Source organism: Rhea pennata, chromosome 18 (genome assembly GCF_028389875.1).
Source record: "Rhea pennata isolate bPtePen1 chromosome 18, bPtePen1.pri, whole genome shotgun sequence".
Classification (NCBI taxonomy): Eukaryota; Metazoa; Chordata; class Aves; order Rheiformes; family Rheidae; genus Rhea; species Rhea pennata.
The window spans coordinates 10,185,460-10,205,552 of record NC_084680.1 but is presented as its reverse complement, the minus strand read 5'-3'; the positions used below and the strand labels follow the sequence as shown (position 1 = coordinate 10,205,552).

Below are 20,093 nucleotides of genomic sequence, written 5' to 3'. Positions count from 1 at the left end.
CATCTTTAATTAGACAGGTACATCTGCTTAATTAATTTAGCTGTAAAGCCCCTTTTCCTCTTCATTCTTTCATCTATATGCGGCCGCTATATTAGTTCCGCTCTGCTGGTTCCATAGAAACTGAGAAAAAGAGCTCATCTCATTGAGATGCGCTTGGCATGTCTGGGTACGGAGTCTCAGGTCAATGGTCAACCCCCAAGGGTTTGCAGCAGGCCTGAAGTGCAGAACGTAAGGGTTAGCAGAACATGCTAATACTCATGTAGAACTCTCCCTCGGAAACAACTAAAACAATTGACATTCATTTAATTACTGTAAACGAAACAGCCCCTGCATCACTTTGCATAGTAAAGCCTGTTAATACCAAAAAGGTTCAGTGGATGGAAGAAGGAATTAGGCTTTTATAATTGGAATGCAACATTTGAAAACCAATTTGGTAACTGCGCTTGATTTTATTAGCATCTTATTCTGGCAAAACAAATGTTAAGCAATGAGAAAAACAAGGTAAAGAGGAGGTGGTAACAACACAGCAGGGAACAGACTTTACTTATTTTATAGTGTGCCTAGTTCTGAACTAGACATCTTTTATCACTGTTTTCCAAAGACACTTTGCAGAGAGGGCTGTTTGGAGGTTGTGTTATACCCTATATATTATGCTGTTAATTATCTTGTTCAGCAACAAGATGAGTCTGTCCAATTGCTCCATAAGATTTTGTGTCCACCTGCTCCAAACAATAGATCCTTTGAGGTGCTGTGGTGGAAGGCTGTTTGAACAGCCCCAGGCAAAGCCCTAGTCCTCTAGCACCATCTCTGGTTCTGGAATCCTCTTCCTTCCTTTCTGGTTTCTTGCATCTCCTGGTAGAGCCCGGGTGCTTCTTGGGTGATGATGTCAGCACAAAAACCTTAAGCGTAGCTGGTTCCACAACTGTCTGTTCATGAGATGCTGCAGAAACTGTGGGACTGCGGTGGATGAAGGGGACGTTTCAGGGCAAAGACGTGCTTGGCAGGCTCCTGTGCCTCAGGTCCACGTCCCGTATGTGCAGCTGGAGCTGGTTGATCTTAAGTAGGAACGAAGTGGGGTCATCGTCCTATAATTGCCCTCTGTGTGGAGCAGTCACGAAAACAGAATCTGAAAGGTAATTTTTGCCCTGTTTGTATGTTCTTATTGGATACAGAATTTTTTTTCCCCTCTACAAGCAGGCTCTCCTTGCTATTCTCTTCTTTCTGCAACAAGAACAGTTTGATTCTATGGAAGAAAAGAAAAGGTGATGTCAGGCCCCTTTTATCAAAGAAAGTTGGTTAATACAATTTTTTGGGAGCTGGAGTGCTGGTATTCAGTGGTTGAGGAAGGGTTGAAGCTATATTGGTGAGGAGAGGGGAGTGATTGCGTGGCAGAGAGGTTGTATGAGAGCCCAGGTCCTCTCACGGACTTTAACACCAGCGTTGTGTGACAGTGGCCAAGTAACTACAAACACTCTGAGATCGTGGTATAAAGGAATCTACTGACCTTCTTCTTTACTCTTACCAATATAGGGCATTTTGCTGACAGATACAGTTATGAGATCAGATACTTCAATTAAGTACTAGTGGTAATGAATGAGAAAAGTAAGATTACAAGTTTCAGTTCTCCTCACAGAAAGTAACAAAAACTAAATTCTGGCTCTATGGCATCGCAATCCGATCTTGAAAAATACAGTGGTAGCAAGGCCAGTATAACAATCCGGTCTCTGTGTCGAAACAGATGTAGCATATTTACTCTATCTGGAGTTGTTAGTCTCCTACTGATTTAGGATGTGGTTGCTTACTTTGTACTCAATGTGGAATTAACTACAGATATTATATAATTAGCAAAAGTCTTCATAAACAGGAAAAAGTGAGTACAAATCAGAACAAGCAAACATCCTTTCCACACAAATGCCATCTAATTTTACAGAAGACCTGTTAGCCTTAAACAGATATTTAGTGAGGCTGGAGTAGGAAAGAGGCCCAAACATAAGAGTGGTCGGATGAATTGTGATTCTTTGTTGTTTTATTAGTGACATTGTTCATTCATCTGCTGCCACTTTTCAGGAAAAAAGGCATTTAAAAACAAATTACTGTACTACAAAACTCTCCTGTAAGTAACATTCTTCTGCCTCCTGCTTTTATTGTGCTACCTTGAGAAAGATAACACTTATTTATAAGTAAATAATCAAGGTGTGTATGTATCCACTCAAGGTGACAGCAAACATCTTAGAGGCAGAAAGATCTCGTACAAGCGACGGAACGTGACCTGAGCGTTGCTTCCCTTGCTAGAAGCACCGAATCAAAACGGCCAGGCAGGCAGGATGTGATCGCTATGAGCAAGGTCTGACTTCTGCTCTGTCAGGCGTCACCTGGCTTCAGGGAGAGCTGGACCTGTGTCCCTGCTGAAAGGGTCTCTGCAGCTTCAGCTGCCACTCAGCATGCTGCTCGCCCAGCAGGGGCAAACCAAGCCGTTTACTACCTAGGAATCCAAAACTGTCAGTGCTACAACTGGGAAATTATTGTCCGGATCCACAGAATCTGCTTTTAAAGTACTTTCTGATTTCCTGCGTCTCCCTTCCTCTACGTATACTGACACAAGTAGCTAATGCTCATTTTCACCTGCAGGTATTTGAATACTTGCAAGCATGAATTCCTGGTTTGCAAGTTATCCATTGCATCTGACACCTCAGAGTTATCCAAATGACGCACATTTGTTACATCTCTCAAAAAGCCACTTCCTTTAATCTGTGGAATGACTAAAACTTTCTTTTTCTCTCTTTATATATAAAATCTTGAAAGATTAAAAGGAAGTGCTAAATTTTTATCCTTACTTGGTTTGGTCAGCCTAGGCTAGAAGTTATTTATCCTTTTATTCTACAGATGAACTACAAGGTTACCACAGTAAGAGATCCAGTAAGTGGAACAAACAGCTGCCTATATGCAATCGCTCTGCACAGTAAAACTCCTTTGAAATAAGCACTGTCTAGCTGTATCTCTGGACCTATGTTCACCTTTACCATAGCCCCGTAAGTGGTGTCTTTCAAATGTCACAACTGAAAAATCTTGACTTTTTACAAGGTATATTGCCACATTTGTGGCCCTGCATAATCCTTGTTAGATCCGTGTGCATACTCCGGTGAGTGTGGGTTGGTTCTAAAGAGCAAAGCTTTATGCTGAGGACGGAGCCGCCACTCTTGGACGCTGGCACCCCATGTTGCTCCCAAAAAGTCAACCCCTTGAAATACAGACATTACAAACAAGCACTTTATTTATTTATTTAGAATAAAAAAGGAGCAGGATTACAATGCTACTGTCGCAGAATACAAAACATTCATCCAGATTTGCTTCATGTTTACAAAATGTGCCATATACACAGTATCAATATTCACAGCAACTTTGTCAGACCCTCCCACGAACTCAGTCTCAAAGGAAAAGTCCAGAAACTGAAGACTAAAACCTAAATTTGCATTCCGTTCGGCCTGGTGACCATATGACCTGCCGGCTACAGCACTTGCACCCCGGAATGGAATAAAAACGGCATGAAGAGATCAGTTAGATTAGCACAGCAATTAAATTAAACTCTTCTCTGAGCAGTTCCGTTTGGTTGACTCTCAAGTTTCCCCTCTTCAGGGCTGGCTTTCTAGTTTAGTGTTAGGTAAGAAAGCTGCAGGGCTGGCATAGCCCTGTAACTCCTGCTGTAGGCTTTCAACAGTGCGTAAGTCTTCCTGGGATGAAGACAGTCCTACTCCAATAGTCATATTCTGGTTGAGTCAGCTGAAGCCTAGGATAGCACAGGGAATTACTCCACTTTGTCCTGAATTGTAGTGTAGTTAATGCTAGCAAGTACCCCGGGTACCACTGCTGTGGCTGCACTGCAGTGGTGAAAACAGTCTTCTCCAGGCATGCGCATCCAGCTGTGACACTCCTAAGGTCACTCTCCAGCTAAAGCTTATGGATGGTGAAACACGAGGAGTTTCAGGTCTTTTGAATGAAGACTGCTAAAAACTGAGTTAGCACTAATAAAAATGGTAATGGACTAAAAATATTCCAGGTGACACCAAGCATCTGAGAACATCTCCAGTGTAAGATACTAGTATGGATGTTGCATGACTTAAAGTTGAGTACAGCTAAGGATTATATAGCATAGATAGAAATTCAAGTGAAAATATGCCTAAGGCCTTCCTCCATTAGATATGAAAACAGCTGCTCTATGGACATTGCTATACATAAATGCTAATTTCTATAAATTATGGAGAAACTATCCTGGATTGTGACTTCCAGATAAAGCTATTGTCCATCTTGTTCAGTTAAGACTTCAGTATCTTCAAATAGGTAGGGCAGGAGTCTAGATTTACAAAGCCAACCTGAAGTGGTTCTTGTTTACTTGCTGGGGGGGGGGGGGGAGCAGCTATGCCAACCTAGTATTTAACAGTGAAGCTGTAAACTAGCAGGTGTCTCCCCACAGAGGTTTGTACCAGGTCTGGTTAAAAGAGGGAATTGGGGAGGGAGGAGGGGGAAGAGTCTTGAGTTAATTCAGGGTAATTTGTGTATTTACAGGCCTGATGTAAAAAGCTTCCAAATATGCTTCAAAAGGGAATACAAGAGGGGAATTGGGATAGAGGAATAGACTTAGTAACTACTTTGAGCATTTCACCTTTATCTGCTGAGATTCTATAGCCATTTTCTTCTGGTTCAGTTGGATAATTAAATTTTGGTTCTAAATGTGACTTCAGTCATGACTAACAATATTTTTGAGCCTGGCATTGTTTACTACTCTTATTTCCAGCTGCAAAAATAATAAACCAGGTTAGAGCTCTGCAGTAACAAATTTTGAAGTTTACTATATTCTGATAAGTACTGGACTAATACTAGTGCAGACAAGGTAAGTGCCAGAAAGAACAGAGAACTGAAACTCAATGACAAGGATAAGCTGGCAAGCAAAATGCAAGCAAGCGCTTTATTGTGATTCATCGTAGGAAGAATAGGCATGTGGTGGTCCCTGAAATACCCAGCCCCATTCATGCAAAATGGCAGACCAGGAAAGTAACAGCTATTTTCCTCTTATTACAGTACTGACCTTCAACATGCCCTTTGAAGATAATCTGTTGGCAGGTGCATCTAACTGTCCTTGCATGTCTGTCACACACACACAAAGCTTAGATGTTGTCAAAGGCACGACTTGAATGATTAGCCCCCACCCTGCTCACTTGTGAGGTCTCTGAGGAGTGGGAATTAGTGGTTCTGCTGGTTCTCTCCGAGGCTATACCCAGAGATGGCAACCGAGACTCTTGCATTGCGCCTACAAGGCTGTCCACTGCTTCACAGACTGGATCAGTAATGAACAAGTCTCCTGAAAGTATTATGGCATAACTACTCAAGTGTGATTTGTTACCCTTTAAAATGGACTATAAATGATTGCATTCAGTAAGGTTATTCAGTATTTAATTGGACTTTTATGGTATCTTATTCCAAATTACTGTACTTTCTATGGTCTATTAACCTGCATTAAGAATAGTCTCAAATTACAGGGAGGTCAACAGGGTGAGTTAAGAATGAAAACTATTATTTTCAACCATTCCTGGTAAAAATACTCTTGATATTTTGATATACACAGCAGCCAATGGTAGCTGCTTGAAGTTGGCATGATGGATACTCACTGGTATAAGTAACAAATCTTAAAGCTAGTGGAAGCTACTTATGATGATGACAGAATGGCTTTAGACACAGAACATGTAATGTCTGTGGCTATTAATCCTCAGATGCAACAGCAAATACTATAATCATTTAAAAAAATTATAAGCAGTGCACCAACAACAGCTTAGTCTCTCTGGAGTAATATTCTTCCTCCAGAGATAGGACATCACAAATGGTCACAGTGTTTACAACCAAATGGTGAAACGGTTGAGGAAAGCCTTAAAATATTCACTTGTTTGAGATATGTGGCCTCAGTATTTACAGAGCAAAAACTTAGTGGGATAAACTCTCTGACTTAAGGGGATCTTTTTTCTTTGCATACTTAACTTTGTGTCTCAAAACAAACTGGGCCTTGATATTGGATAGTTCTACTGTGTGTGTGTTTGGGAGGCAACTTCCTTAACAGCAAAACAGAGCAAGAATCTGGCTGCTGATGCTCTTATCTTCCTCATCCACTCACTCTACGCAGATGAAAACAGAATTTTTGTTAGGGAAACATGAAGGATAATGTGAGAGAATTCCTCAGGGTGCTCCTGCAGCTCTGCGGATTATTACAATGCTCTAACAGGAATGGGACTAAACCCCACGTTTCTAGAACTGCAAGCAGTGAGTCCAAAATAGATAAAGTTTCTTGAGAAGGAAGTCTCAGCTGCTAAGGGGGCAGAAAGATCCAGTATGATCAACATCACAGGTTAAATTTTACTGGTCTGAGGTGTGCTATGCTATTCAAGTCCAGACTAGTTAAAAATACAATTGGAGACCAGTGATGGTTTAAAAAACAAAACAAAATAAAACACACAATACCTCTTTACCCGTTGTGAATGGGTCAGGGTGAGAAGTGAAAGCTTTGTGCTAAAGGATCTCCACTGGCATGTAGACAAAGCCGACATCGTTGGCTTTAAAATTCCATTCTCCCAGCAGTCATAAATCAGGTTAAATAAACTGGCAATGGTATACTGAGTATCTACTACCTTGAAAGACAGGAAAATAAACATTAATGCTGAAAGCAGATGTTCTAGCTTCCAAATGTCTAAAGCATTCAACTCAATCCAGGGGAGTTAGAGAACTGCTAGAAGTAATCATGAGGCCTTAATCTAAATTATACTGTATTAAACGTTCTGGTTAGCCAGACTTAAAACATTTCAGCAGACTCTTATTATGATCTTTAAACCAAGATCAAAGAAGTGATCTTTGGATTTTTCTTTTCTTTTTTTTTTTTTTTTTTTTTTTTTTTGAAAGCATCTACACACAGTTCTGGAAAGCTCTTCCACCTCTTCCATAATCAGATAGATTTCTGAACCACAACACTTATTGACCAATTGGTCAGGACTGCTTGGGCAAGGACTTGCAGTTTCTACTGAAAATGGTATCACTATTGTCATGAACAAATCTTCTATTCAGCCTGTTCAGCTCTTATTGATATAAATGTTCTTCTCCCCCACCCTCCAGTCAACACCAGGAAGTGAGGAGAACATAAATGCTGCCCCGGGTACAGTACCTGCCTCAAACTGAGCACCCACGAGGCTATTCTGACTTTGTCTTACTAGATGCTATCGTGATCTATAGATTCTCTCTCTGCAGACACACCAAAGTCATTTCAATTTTCAATGCACAGCCATAGAAAACTAAACATTTCTTTAATACAGTTATGGTATCACTTCCAGGGATATTTACAAATAAGACTAATTATTTTACAGATGAATGTGCTTATGCTGTTCTAGTCTACTACACTAATATTATTCTCAGTCAAAGCACTATCATGCTTAATGCATGAAACACTGAACAGTAAGGACATGTGACTTGTTTTAATGTTAGCTGAAGAAATCTGCTCCTAGTAAAGGTGAAGAAACATTAGGAAAATATGCATAGTCATTAAATCAAGGAAACTTAAGCACCAATCCATACATGCATTGTTGGAGACTGATACTGTCAGGACAATTCCCTGATTTTTCTCAAATACCTATAAAGGACTTCACACACAATTAGAAGTGACATGAATCACAAATAGGGCAACACAATTGAGTGTCCAGATTAGTACTGCCAAGAATGTAAATACATAAACTTTGGATTATTTGAAGACATGGTTTTAAGTTAACACGACAAACTGTACCAAACAACCATATGCACTTGGAAGGTATTATTCCTCTAACACTGCACAGCAAGTTGATTCTCCCGCTCCCTGCATCAACTGGGTGCCAAAGACAAAAAGACTGTTTCTCCTATAGGGCAGTTAGAAAGTAGAGCAGATTTCTGGACTCAGCCATGCTATATTACTGGCATACTTATGAATCCCTTGATGATAAAGTCAGGTTTATGTAATAATAGCTTTACCAGGCTCTGTACTCAACTGTGGAAACTTTAGATAAGACATCTTTTATTCAAATTATTATTATTTTTACTGCTGTTATTATTAAAAGAGAAACTGGCAGCTGGGAGAGGTTACTTGGGTGTCAAAATTTCTGTAAAACATTAGGGAGACTCTCAATTCAATTGAAAATAAGGTAAATTGGTAATATTTTGGTAACTGAGTTACACTGGAAGAGATGATTCCTGTTAGCAGAGGCTTAAGTGAAACAAAAAGTACATATGTTGGCAAAAGCTAGGAAATAATTAGAACTTAGTACAGAAAATGAAAGCATGGCAAGAGACTTAAGAGAAGTGGAAAATATACATACATACACATATATATATATATTAGTGTTCACTCTAATTGCTAATAGTTTATTAATTATTACATTTAAAAATCCTTCTTACTCATCCATATTTGACCCAGGCAACTAATGTTAGCCTTTTCGCTGAGATACTGTTAAAACTGTTACGAGATAGTACAGTTATTCTTTTAGACTTTAAATGAAATTAATATAAATGGCCAATTTCTTTCATATGGCTATAACTGGCATATGCTTTACTCTCTAAAAAACATTAGAACCATAAATTACTTCGAGTTTAATATTCTGCAGCTTGTTAACAAGCAACCAAACAGCTCTACAAGTTGAAGCCTTCTCTACCCACCAAAAGTATTTGAGAGGCAGCTCCACTGTTCTCATCCTAGCCTTAAGGAAATCATGCAATTGCCAGGTAGAAAGGACAGTTCAGACTGCATGCTTAAGACTTCTGCTCCTTTTCAGTAAAAGGAAGTGTGTCCAGTCAACTGCTGATGCTTCAATGGGGTGCATTTCCAAACTGCTTTATGAACTTGCTCCTCTGGAGGTACTTGTTTCTGGAGCATGGATCAGGCTCTGGACTAAGGATTTTTTAGACCCTCCAATGTTCTATTTACTGTTGCAGACAGTGTCTTCTCCCTTCAGTAAAGTGTGTACTCCCATTCTGTATCCGTCTAGACTGAAGGGAGCCTATGCAGTAGAGAGAATACTTCCAGTCTTTACATAGCTCTTCTCTAGAACACAGGAGAATCACAGAATGTACATGGTCCTTGCAATAACCTCTTGATCCATTCAGGATCTGGAAAAAAAAAAAGAAAAAAAAAGGAAACTGTTTAAAGCTGGACATCAAGATAAACAAAGGAATGACATTGAGACAGACAAACTAGGTAGTAATCTCAAAATAGTTTGTATGTATACACCATTTCCCCCCCTCCTCCCCCCCCCCCTGAAAATTATACTGGTCGCATCAGAGAAGAGCATGTCTTCTGAGACAAGTGCTGTTAAATGCTCAGTTCCTTATGGCTTTTTGTCTTCAAGTGTACTGTAAGTGATGGCAAATACTATCACAGTATTCCATGACTTTTCAAAAGAACCTGCAGGGAATAAAGCCATGTTCTTGCAGAACCTGTCCTTCACAAGAACTGTGCAAATGTAAAGCCAAAAGGCTAACTTGCCCCCACAACCTGCCATTATTTTGTAATCTTAGCCAGCACGGTGCCAAATTCTTCACAAGTTATGCTGGATCAATTCAACCTGCATTGAAATTCAATGTCAGACATTCAGCATCTGCAGAACTGGATGCTAACTGATTTCCTTAACTTGAACATAGTTGTAGCACTCCAGCACGGGTTACACATTCACCTGGCTCCTGTTAAAATGTAATATTTACAAATTAATTTCCACAGTTATCATATTCTAACTAACATAGGCCACTAATGCATGAAGAACAGAACACCGTGAAATGGAGAATACCAATACTTTGCACGGTTGCTAACAGATGCAAGTCAATGGAACTCATTCAAGTCATTACGCAGATAACACTTAGAATACATAATCCTGGCCCTTTTAGGGCACAAGGAACAGTTTACCTTCTGGGGTTGGATGCCGTGCAATGCTGTCATGAAGCAAACACCTTCTGTATACCAAACTCTGACAGGATTGGTAGGTTAAAAAGCACCTGTGAAAGACAAGTTTTATTCTTTATTGTTTGTTTCCTGCTCTTTTGCTCAGACTGAGGCTGGGTTCTGTCCCCAGGAACCCTCACTTCCTGAGAGTGAGGGCAGTAGGGAGCCATATGAATACCGAAATTTAAATAACTAACGCAGGTATAAGAACCTCACAAGTATACCCGATTATGCAGAATCACATAAATGAAAAAGGCCAAAAACCAACATACTACGGAAAAGACAGATTTCTTCATTGGCCAAACAATTTTAGGCAGCATTCAGTGAAAGAGGTGAATAGTTTGAGGATTATTGCGCAGGACAAAAAAACAGTGCATCTTTAACTGAAGGTCACGACTATTTAGTCAAAATAGCACATGAGCTCTGCTAGGTAAAATTTAGATGGCAAAGGCTTTAAGTGTTGGACTACTGACTTAGACTTTGGGGACAATTGCCAACATCAATACATCAGTGTTGGAAGAATTCCTTTTCCAGATGTTCCAAAACTTGTCTGACTTCTCAGCCTAGTTCTTACCAATCGTTTTTTGTAAAACTGATTTGTTTTCAAATGCTAAAGTAGCTAAAATACACTCTCTCCATTTGCTGTTCCAGAGGATCGCTTGTACATGATTTTTTTCCCTATTTTCTCCTGCCCTGCCCTCCCACTTGAAGACAGGAGTTAGATGATCAAAAGCATTTTATCTTTAAAACAGCATACTGATAAGATAACCAAGTTCAATCCAGGATGCCTCCTCCTTCAGAGGAAAATCTGGACAGCAAAAAAGTGCAATTAACTGCAGCATGGATAACATGCTTTGGGCCTTTTTACTCCAACACTAGGAAAATGTTTTAGATTACCTATTTAAATATAACTAATCTATCCACAGGAAGGGGGAGAAGAGCAAAAACTCTTAAAGAACAGATTACCTGAGCCAGATATGTCCATTGGAGCAAACTGCCTGTTTGCGATCAGTGAATGGCAGGATCTCTTTACACAAGCTGCAGTGCTCTGGAAAAGTCTGTTTGTTCATTTTCTTTAAGATATGCCCAATCAGCACCTAGGAATACACAGCAGTCAGCACTGTTTATAGCAAGACAGCTGCCTACTAAAAGGTGAAGTCTCTCAGAAAAGTGTGATTTCAGAATATAATACAGGATGCAAAGATCTATCCACTTGACTGAATTCAGATACAGAAATCTAAGTTCAGGGTGGTCAGAGTTGGATTAATTTAGTCTCTAACTACTTTTCATGACTCCTGAAAATTTGTCTCTCCCACACTAAAGGGATAAAGAACTTAAGAGCAAACAACGGTATTAGGTTAGGCTAAAGGCAAATTTAAAAAGCATGGGAGAACCAAATATCATACCACCTTAGAGAACAGCAGTGACCATTAAAGCAATGCTTTCAAATTCTCTTGCCTGTTACAGTGGATGTACCAAAAAAATCCTGTTCAGAAAATAGTTGGATACACGTCTTCAGTAGTCATCTTACAAAGTTCATTCTGCATACGCTCCAGTAGAACATTTGTGATGAAATTTATTACTGAAGTGTCTTTGACATTTCAATAAATACAAACCACATCCCAAGGATGTTTAAATGTAACAGCAAGCTGAGCAGATAAAATGTAATTTAGAAGTCACCTTTTAATCACTATACAGAGAAATATCTTGTTTACAAGGTAAGAAAAGCAACCTCTCAAGCCTTCAATTCATAATAATTGGAAGATGCTAGAAAAAACACAGTAGTTCTGCCAGAATACTTGCCTCGTGAATTACTGAAGGCCACACAGCTGTGGTCTGCTTGTTTATAAGCTCAGCACAAACACATTACATCAGTAATGGAAATCAGGCTTCCCAGATGCAATATAAAGGTTGATACTGATTTTTAGAGTTCAAGTGATTCAAGGATTCAGGTACTGAAAAGATCTGCTCTCTAGTCATATGAAGAGGTACAAATAGAGACATCTGAGATGTTGTTGTGCTTGAATCTTAAGACCTGGGAGGCAAGTAGCAGAAATTACTCAGTGAAGGTACCTTTATGGGACATCTATATTCAGAAAACTTCATTGCCCCATGCAAGATTCACTGATCACTCTTTTTCTGCCACACATTTGCTCTACGCATTGCAATAGTTAAGGTACTGTCCTTGTAGTTACGCTTTTATTTTGGTAGGGTATTGCGACTTTGGGAAGTGTTCCTGTCACAGCCAAGTATTCAGTTACGCTTACTTTTTGTAGTTCAGTAAATGCAAGCGTGCCTGAAGGTTCAGGCCATAGAGCTGTGTTTCATAACACAAAGACACAGAGTCAACTGGTTACTTTCAGTCCTGTGTGAGGTTCTGGGTCACTAGATTTAGCTCATACAACACGATCACTTTCTGAATTTCTACAACTCATCTTTTCACTGGAGCTTAATGGAACACAGACAAGACCAGATGTACCAGTATAACAGCTGCAGCATTTTCAATTAAACAGCTTTAAAAAATGATACTGCAACTCAGAAAAACTGCAACTGCAGACGTAACTGACTAGAGAGAGTATCTCCCAAGTTTAGTTTTGTACAATGATATATTAAGTAAACTTAGCCACAGAAACTGATGTTCTTTTCAATCAGTGTACGTTTTAATCTCATTAACAGCAGTGGAAAAACTGCAGTCCTCTCCCTCACTCTGCAAAAAACTTAGGCATGTTTATTCTTTATTGTACCTGATCAAAATTTCAACAGCTGTATTTACACTCTCCCCTGCTCCATAATTGCAAAAAAGGACAACTTTAAGCTGGGTGCTCTACAAGAGCTGACCAGAAGGGATTACTTGGTTACCATTCTTTTTCCCACCACCCCCAAAGTTACATTTTCATTGAAGGATGCAGAGCAGGGATAAAGTAGTAGCTTGTAACACTGAATCCCCAGAACACAGAGGTGCACTTACTCGTGCTGTTCTGTCATCATATCCTTCATCAGACATTAAGAAGTCACAGACTCCTCTAGTGGGAATACTGGTGTTTTCTGTAATCCATGTGTGCAGATAAACTTCTCCCAACACTCGTTTCATGTGTTCTCGTGTCAAATGCATTTCTACTGCCTCAATTTGTGCTTGTATTTCAAGAAGCTTTTCTTCCATTGGTTCACGGCCTCCTATTTCACTTGACTGAGGCAGAGAATCATCTGCAGTGTCATCTACATCCATACCTTTGCCTGTGTCACACAGACTCTGCTTACTGGCTTGTTTAGAAGTTCCTTCTTCTTGATCATCTTCAGTGCTGCCCATCCCAGGGGAATCTGATATCAAGATTTTTGCATCCTCATGTGAAGGTCTCCACATGACCTCTGAAGGAGCCTTCTGCATTGACTGGTATAAAATTCTTAGGAGAAATAGTTTAAACCGCCAGAAGTAAGTAGAACCACAGTTCTCAATCTTTTTATCCAGTGCTTCCTGCAAGAATTGAGGAATGTGCTTATCCTTCAAAATTTTCCAGCGTACAAGATCTGTCAGGTCCACTTGCCGGAAAAGATTCTGAACAGATGATTCCAAGAGCTGAGCAGCTGCCTCCTCAAAAGTTTTAAGGGTTACAAACTGGACTTGGTAGTTTTTGTTAACAGGGTGAAGACCGTTAGTCATGCCCTCTGTTGTAATAACTGCTAAGTAGGCACCACATGGGCTAACAGCTATTCCATGAGTCCTCACAGAGCCAAACACTTCTGAGAGCTTAATCAGCTGGTGCTCAAACTTTAAAGCAACATCTGTAAATATAGGAATCAGCTGCCTTACCTTTCCATCACTGGAGCATGTATACACTGTGCCATTCTGTTTGTCTGCAGTCATAGATACAATTGGCAAAGAATGAAGCCCTGTAACATGGGAATTATGGACATTCAAACCTGCTTTGGATATCAACAGAAGACACCAAAACACGTAAGGTCCTCTTGCAGCCACCACTAAGCTACAACTACATTTCTGGTAAGGATGGTAAAGAGGAATACATTTGATACTCTGCACTGGCAACTGGTCCATTTCTTGCCACAAGACTACAGGCTGTCTCAGCGTAAAGTAGCCTTTAACTGCCTTCAGATTGACAGGAAGGATTTTAACTGGTCCAAAAGCACTCCCTACAATGAGTCCACTCATTTTTCGGTTGTTATGTTCATATTCCCACCAAGACAAGACACTTGGAGAATTTATTCCAGACTCAATGGTATTGCAAGAAGTAATTGATTCCTTACCCAGAAACGGAAGCTGAAACTGCCAAACTGCAATGTTACCGTTTTCAAAGAGTACCGCTAAGAGCACACTGCCAACATCCCGGCATTCATTGTTGTGTTTAACCTGCTGAGTGGTGCAGATACCAGACCACTCCATGCGCACCGGTGTCTGCATACTGTGCCGTCGCTGAAATTCAGAAAAGTCGCTTAGTTCTCCCTTGGTAGTCTCAACCTTAGAAAGTCTGTAACTGGCTTCATACAAACGCTCCCCATAAACATCTGTCAGGTCGACCAAGTGCACCCACTGCAGTCTGTTGAGGTTTGCATGGATGGTTAATCGATTGTCCATGGTTAAAGCTGCAAGCAGACATCTTCCATTAGCATCACAGCCCAGTGGTGACCAGCTGGAATATTTGAATCCTCGCATAGGTGGCAGTGACTTTCCTTCAGGATTGAATACTCTGTCTAACATAAAAGCTTGACTAACTGTTGGATCCATAGAATTTGCAAACTTTTCCTTACACTCTGCTACCTCCTTTTTTGGACCAACCTGAAAAATAATAAAAAGGGGGGAAAAAAAGAAAAAAAAATGAACTCTTAAATAAATTGTAGAATGTTATCTTAGAAAGACTTTCCTGGAGTTAATTCTCACTTGCAGTAGAGCATCCTCCACTACAACCTACACTGAGGTTTCCCAATGGTTAAATTAACCTTATTGTTAAACTCTTAAGCTTCACTGTTGGCCTGAAATTGTATAGTTTTGACTTTCAGCTATTAAATCTTTGTCTACTGGACTGAAGAGCCTGATTTTGTACTTCTGACCTCAACTGTGTACTTAAAGGAACTTAAATAACATTCAAATTGTAAAGCATCAATATTTCAACTCAGCTAAAGCTATTCCATACTCTCAGTGTTGGTTTTGGAAAGAAACTTCAGATCCACAACAACTGAATTAGTATTTACTAAGACATCCAGTCAGGATTGATACACATCTGTGCTAAGCTCTAGAAAAAGCATAATGTTTTCCCAGAACTCCAGGACAGTCCCAGCTATGAACATCTTTTAGTTAAGGTAGAAAACTAAGAAAAGATTTCTACTTAAAATTTGATTGAAATAACTTTTATCAAAGCACTGGGGCATGAGCAATTCTTAGAAAAACAGCAAAGCTTTACTGTTCCCAAAATTCACTTGATCCATGAACATACTTTACTGTAACAGTACTGGGCTATACATGTTTTTTTTCTGTGCTTTTAAAATGCCTAAAGTATTAAAGGCACTGTTGTCACTCAGCTGCATTACAGAATACCTTAACATCAACATTAGACCTTGTGATGCCTAACGTATTAATGTTTTTTACAAATGAGCTAAGTTTTTTTTACACGTGAGCTAAGACAGGAAAAAAAGAAATTGCGTTTGGTTCTTGTGCACAGGGGCATGTCTTAAAAGAATAGTATAGACTCACCAGTAAAAACTTAACTCTATTGCTATTTTTTTTAAATAATTTTGCTCAGGATGCAGGCAGTGAAGTTTTGTATCCCTTGACTGGACCACTTACACCTTTAAGTATGTAGGGGTTTTAAGCAGGGTCCCTCCAAACTTCCATGAAGTTACACTGAGCTTACGCTCCACCTCACGCTAAAGCGGCAGAGAGAGACGTGAACCGTCTGTCGCTTCGTGGATGTCCGCGCACAAAACATTAAAGAAACTCATTTATTGTGAAATTCTGTGCGCGGGTGATGTCACGCTAACAGGACAGAGGGTGACAGGAGCCTCCGCTACAGGAGTCTTCAGCGGGCTCCGGCCGCCTCTTACCGACCCGGCCGCGGCCGGAGCCCGGGTAATCAGCCCCAGGGAGAGGGGAGGGCGCGGACACGGCCGCTGCGGCGAAGGCGAACGGCCCCGCGGCCCGCTGCGGCCCGCGCCGAGCCCCCGCCTCACCTTGAGGAGGCAGGCGGCGGCGGGCGCGGGCACGGCCGTGCGGTGGATGACCATGTCCTGGCCGCCGCTGTGGATGTCGCTGAGCTGCTCCAGGACGGCGATGCTGCGGGCGGTGCTCACCGACACCCGGTGATCCTCCGACCAGGCCAGCGGCTCCAGACCGCTGGCGCCGTGCTGCAGCCGCACCGCCGGCTCCCGCCGCACCGCCGTCAGCCGGAACCCGGCGCTCGGCCCCGCCGCGGCCGCCGCCGCCTCCTCGGCTAGCGCGTCCAGAGTCAGAAGCGGCGGCTCCTCCTCCGCCGCCGCCGGCGCGGGGCTGCCGCGGCGCTCCGCCGCCGCCGCCATCTTGCCGCCGCCTCCCGCCCCGCGCCGCGCCGCCCGCCCGCCGCGCGCAGGCGCCGCCGCCGAGGCCCCCGGCGCTCGCGGCCGGGGCTGCCCTGCCGCCGCCTGAGGGGCCGCGCGGCTCCCGCGGCGGGGCCGCGCGTGGCGGCGGCGCCGCGCCGCAGTTCCCGTCGGCTTCCCGCCAAGCGTAGCCGCGGTGGGGGCTCCGCGCCGCGCACCTTGGCGCCGGCCCGGCTGCGGCTGCGGTCAGGCGGCGCGAAGGGCGGCGGCAGCGGGGCCTCGCGGGGTCCTGCGGGCGCGGGGGGCCATGGCGGCGGCGGCGGCGGCGGGCGGGGCGCTGCTGCTCAACGTGCGCTCGCCGCCGAGCGGGGTAGGCGCGGCGGCAGCGGCCGCCCGGGGGCCGCGGGCGGCGGGGGCGCCCTGCGCCGGCCCTGGGGCCGGGGCCAGCGTTGCCAGCGTTGCCCTCGCTGTGGGGCCGGGGGAGGCCGCGGCCAGGCCTTGCCGGGGGGCTCCTCTCCGTGGCGGGGGTGCTCTGAGGGAGGCGGCGGCGGCGCTTTGTGGCGGTGCTGCAGGCGGGCGGAGGCCGGGCGAGGCTTAGTCCGGGAGCGGTGGTGCGTTTTGCTGAGCGCCTTTGGGGAGAGAGCGCACGGTGCCGGGCGGCAGCAGCAAACGCGGTGGGTCGGGCCGGCGCCGCCGCGCCGGGGGGCAGCGGCGGGGTCCGGCGGAGGTTTCCGTTCAGCGTGCCGAGGGTTCGGGCCCGCTGCGAGGGGAGTCCGCTGAGGGGCTGACCCAAAGAGCTCTTTAGTGCCAAAACACGTGAAGAAACAAGTGGGAGAGGGAGGGGAAAGGAGTTCGGGAGCCAGGTGGTTGACAGGAAGATGAGGAAAATTAGAGCGTGCAACCAGGAGTAGGGGAAAAATGGAGAAGAGCGGGGCAAGGCTATGCAGGGAGTTGACATATTTCAGGAGTTTTGCAAATGTGTCAGGAAAAACAATCTCACTGAAAAGGGGCTAGGGGATAGAGAAGGACTTCGGTGATAAAAAGAAGTTAATTTAACTTCATCAGTGCTCTTGAAGGGGTTTGGGAACAGCAACCTGTTTCCTTAAAGTGATGGGGAGACCAACGAAAGAAATTGATCATGGCAGAAGGAGGAAACTATTTCATTAGTCCTGGGACATAGACCACTTCTATTTGGGATCCTGTCTGTGAACTGATGCTTGTGTTTAACATGAGCAAAATATGAGATCATGTAGTTAATTCACATGTGTTAATGCATTCCTTGCTATCTGATTTGTTAATACTGAAGCAGTCTAAGGCTCTGAAAAGAAAGCTGCAGTCACCACATGGAGACCTGCCTTTAAAACGGACACCTAAGCCTTCCATAAGCTCCTTCAAGAAATGTACTATGGAAGCTGACATCAGGGAAAGGGAAAACCCATCAAAAAAACCTCTTCCAAAGAAGCAGTTGTCTGACAGCCAAAATAAGAGCCTGAAAAGCAGACCTTTCGTTAAAACGTCGAGCTTGTTTAGAAACAACCCTGATATCCCAGAAATTCACAGGTATTTTAGAAAAACGAGGTGTGTGGGGGGGACCCTTTTGATGCAACAGTCTTGAGTTCTTGTCCTTGCTTGGGCAAAGACATTGCTTGGTACATGTATTTTCCATGGTATTTACATAGACTCTTCTCATATACTTTGCAACCACACAATGCGTTCTGTTTCATTTCTGTTTGTTTCCCCTAACTTGTAGAAAAGCAGTGCAGCAGGTGAAAGAAGATGTTTTTACTTCAGATTCTTTCAGCCAGCTGGACCTCCATCCACATCTGGTGAGTGGCAGGAAGGCTGCATGCCATGGAGTATCCTGTTTAAGGGGGAGGGGATTTTAGCGAACCGAGAGATGTGCCTTTTTTTTCGTGGGGACTTCTACCAATGCAGTAGCTCTCTACTTGATTTTTGTTGTACTCTCTTAGATAGGCTCTTAGCACAGTGTCGTGGCCGGTATCCTCTGAGCCTGTGCCTTGACCCATGCCCAAACATAGTGTCCAGCACCACACGCTGCTCACAGTTGTAATACCAAAAACGTGTGAAACCATTTGGGAGGTGCATTAAAAAAAAATGGTGTTTTATGATGTACCAGCAGCAATATAATTCTGATAAAGCAATGGAAGTATTTTGAGGACCTGGGAACTCTTCCATCCAACTGCTCCGAACTAGTGATCCAGAAAATAAGAAACATTCTTCTGTTTTTTTTTCTCTATCCTGTACTACAGAAAGTAGCAACAATGAAAATTTGACAATGAAACTCATTTATTTTTGTTAATTATCTCTTCAGATATCCACAATAACCACTGTCTTGAAGATATGTAGCATGACAAGGTAAGCAGATCGATATTAAACTTTGTCCTTCACTATCCCTTACTGACAATATATGATTGCTTCATTATATGTAATTGATTTACAAACACCATGGTTTCTGTTAAGCAGCATGGTTTGTTTCTTTCAAAAATCTGGAACAAGAAATAACTTGTAAATAATGCAGCAAGACAATTCACAGCTGGAGATGGAATCTAGGAGTACTGTCTCCTAAGACTATAATATCTTTTTTTTTTTTTTCAATTTACTACACCTGATGTGTGTCTGTAGACTTTCCATAGTAACCAGCTGTGCTGATATAGCTTTGCAGTGGAGATGGATGCATGGAGTTTGGGGTAAACAGTTTTGAAACAGTCATGGTTTGTTAAAACCTCAGGATTTTATGTTGTGTGTCAGGTCTGTATTTCCTAACCTGTTTTGTTTGTTACACAGTGTTCAGAAGCAAACAATTCCCGTGCTGCTGCAAGGCAAAGATGCTTTAGTGAGATCTCAAACCGGTTCAGGTCAGTATTTAATTGCCAGTCTCCCTTCCTAGGGCATGTTAAATTGGATCCCTTATTCAGAACCAAAACATCCCATTCTCAGTACAGCTCATGAAAATGACAGACTCAGGTGCGTGGCTTGGGACTGCTGTGACACAGACAGATGGTGTACAAACTCCTGTAACGCTGCAGTGGTGGGACTGCGTGCTGATGTGCAGCTTCCAGCCGCTGCATATGGGCCATTTCCAAGGCTCATGCTCGGGATGCAGATCCAGGGGTCCAGTGGAGATAAGCAGCTCATACTCTTGTCATACAAGCTTATTTATTTGCTCTACAGTAAACCATGTCTCATTTCCCATGGCGGACGGAGCTATTTGCATAGATGGGTATCAGTGGAATACCACCATCTTTCTTCTTTAACTTAGTTCCTTGGTGTTATGGTCTGTCAGATGGCCTTTCTGGAAACTTCCTACTTAATTAGAAAATGTTTCCAAACTCTGGTATCAGTGTACGTGTGGTAAGTTGAATGTTACTTTCTAATGCCCTGTAATTTGCAGGAGTACTGCAATTTCTGCCTTTTTTAAAAAAAAATGATGGAAACTCCTCCCATTTTCTCTCTTTTATAAAGGTAAAACTCTTGCCTATGGGATTCCACTTGTACAGTCCTTGCAAGGAATAAAACCCAAAATACAGGTAGGTACAAGAGAACTGAATAGATTTGCCTTTGATGGTGA

The 20,093-nt window shown here is 42.8% G+C and overlaps 2 protein-coding genes across 7 annotated transcripts in view; one reads left to right on the top strand and one right to left on the bottom strand.

Moving 5' to 3' along the window:
• Positions 1-429: 429 nt before the first annotated feature.
• Positions 430-16,386, bottom strand: GTF3C4 (general transcription factor IIIC subunit 4). Of its 6 annotated transcripts, none has more exons than XR_009960227.1 (6): positions 16,163-16,294; positions 12,954-14,774; positions 10,952-11,082; positions 9,950-10,038; positions 5,081-9,159; positions 430-1,243 (listed from the first exon to the last, which is right to left on the bottom strand). XR_009960227.1 is itself a non-coding variant. In XM_062590634.1 (5 exons), exons 1-5 carry the CDS (start codon positions 16,214-16,216, stop codon positions 9,095-9,097), a joined length of 2,160 nt encoding a protein of 719 aa, XP_062446618.1. In that variant the 5' UTR covers positions 16,217-16,386; the 3' UTR covers positions 3,254-9,094. The 6 variants fall into 6 exon arrangements, 1 of the variants encoding a protein (XP_062446618.1); XR_009960226.1 differs by lacking the exon at positions 430-1,243 and adding an exon at positions 3,254-3,784; XR_009960225.1 differs by lacking the exon at positions 430-1,243 and having other exon boundaries at positions 3,254-6,158; positions 6,502-9,159.
• A 415-nt stretch (positions 16,387-16,801) lies between these two features.
• DDX31 (DEAD-box helicase 31) overlaps positions 16,802-20,093 on the top strand; it is a 48,832-nt gene continuing 45,540 nt past the window's right edge. Inside the window, 6 exon segments of the mRNA XM_062590632.1 lie at positions 16,802-16,874; positions 17,811-18,064; positions 18,255-18,330; positions 18,837-18,880; positions 19,310-19,380; positions 19,988-20,052. Coding sequence (XP_062446616.1) covers positions 16,812-16,874; positions 17,811-18,064; positions 18,255-18,330; positions 18,837-18,880; positions 19,310-19,380; positions 19,988-20,052 — 573 coding nt within the window. The 5' untranslated portion in view covers positions 16,802-16,811.

What these genes read in the sequence shown, in the direction of transcription:
- GTF3C4 (XM_062590634.1), bottom strand. Translation starts at nt 16,216, where the DNA reads ATGGTCATCCACCGCACGGCCGTGCCCGCGCCCGCCGCCGCCTGCCTC. An exon ending in CCGCCGCCTGCCTCCTCAAG is followed by an intron (nt 14,775 to 16,162) that starts GTGAGGCGGGGG and finishes ATTATTTTTCAG; the next exon opens with GTTGGTCCAAAAAAGGAGGT. An exon ending in ATGATGACAGAACAGCACGA is followed by an intron (nt 11,083 to 12,953) that starts GTAAGTGCACCT and finishes GTGTATTCCTAG; the next exon opens with GTGCTGATTGGGCATATCTT.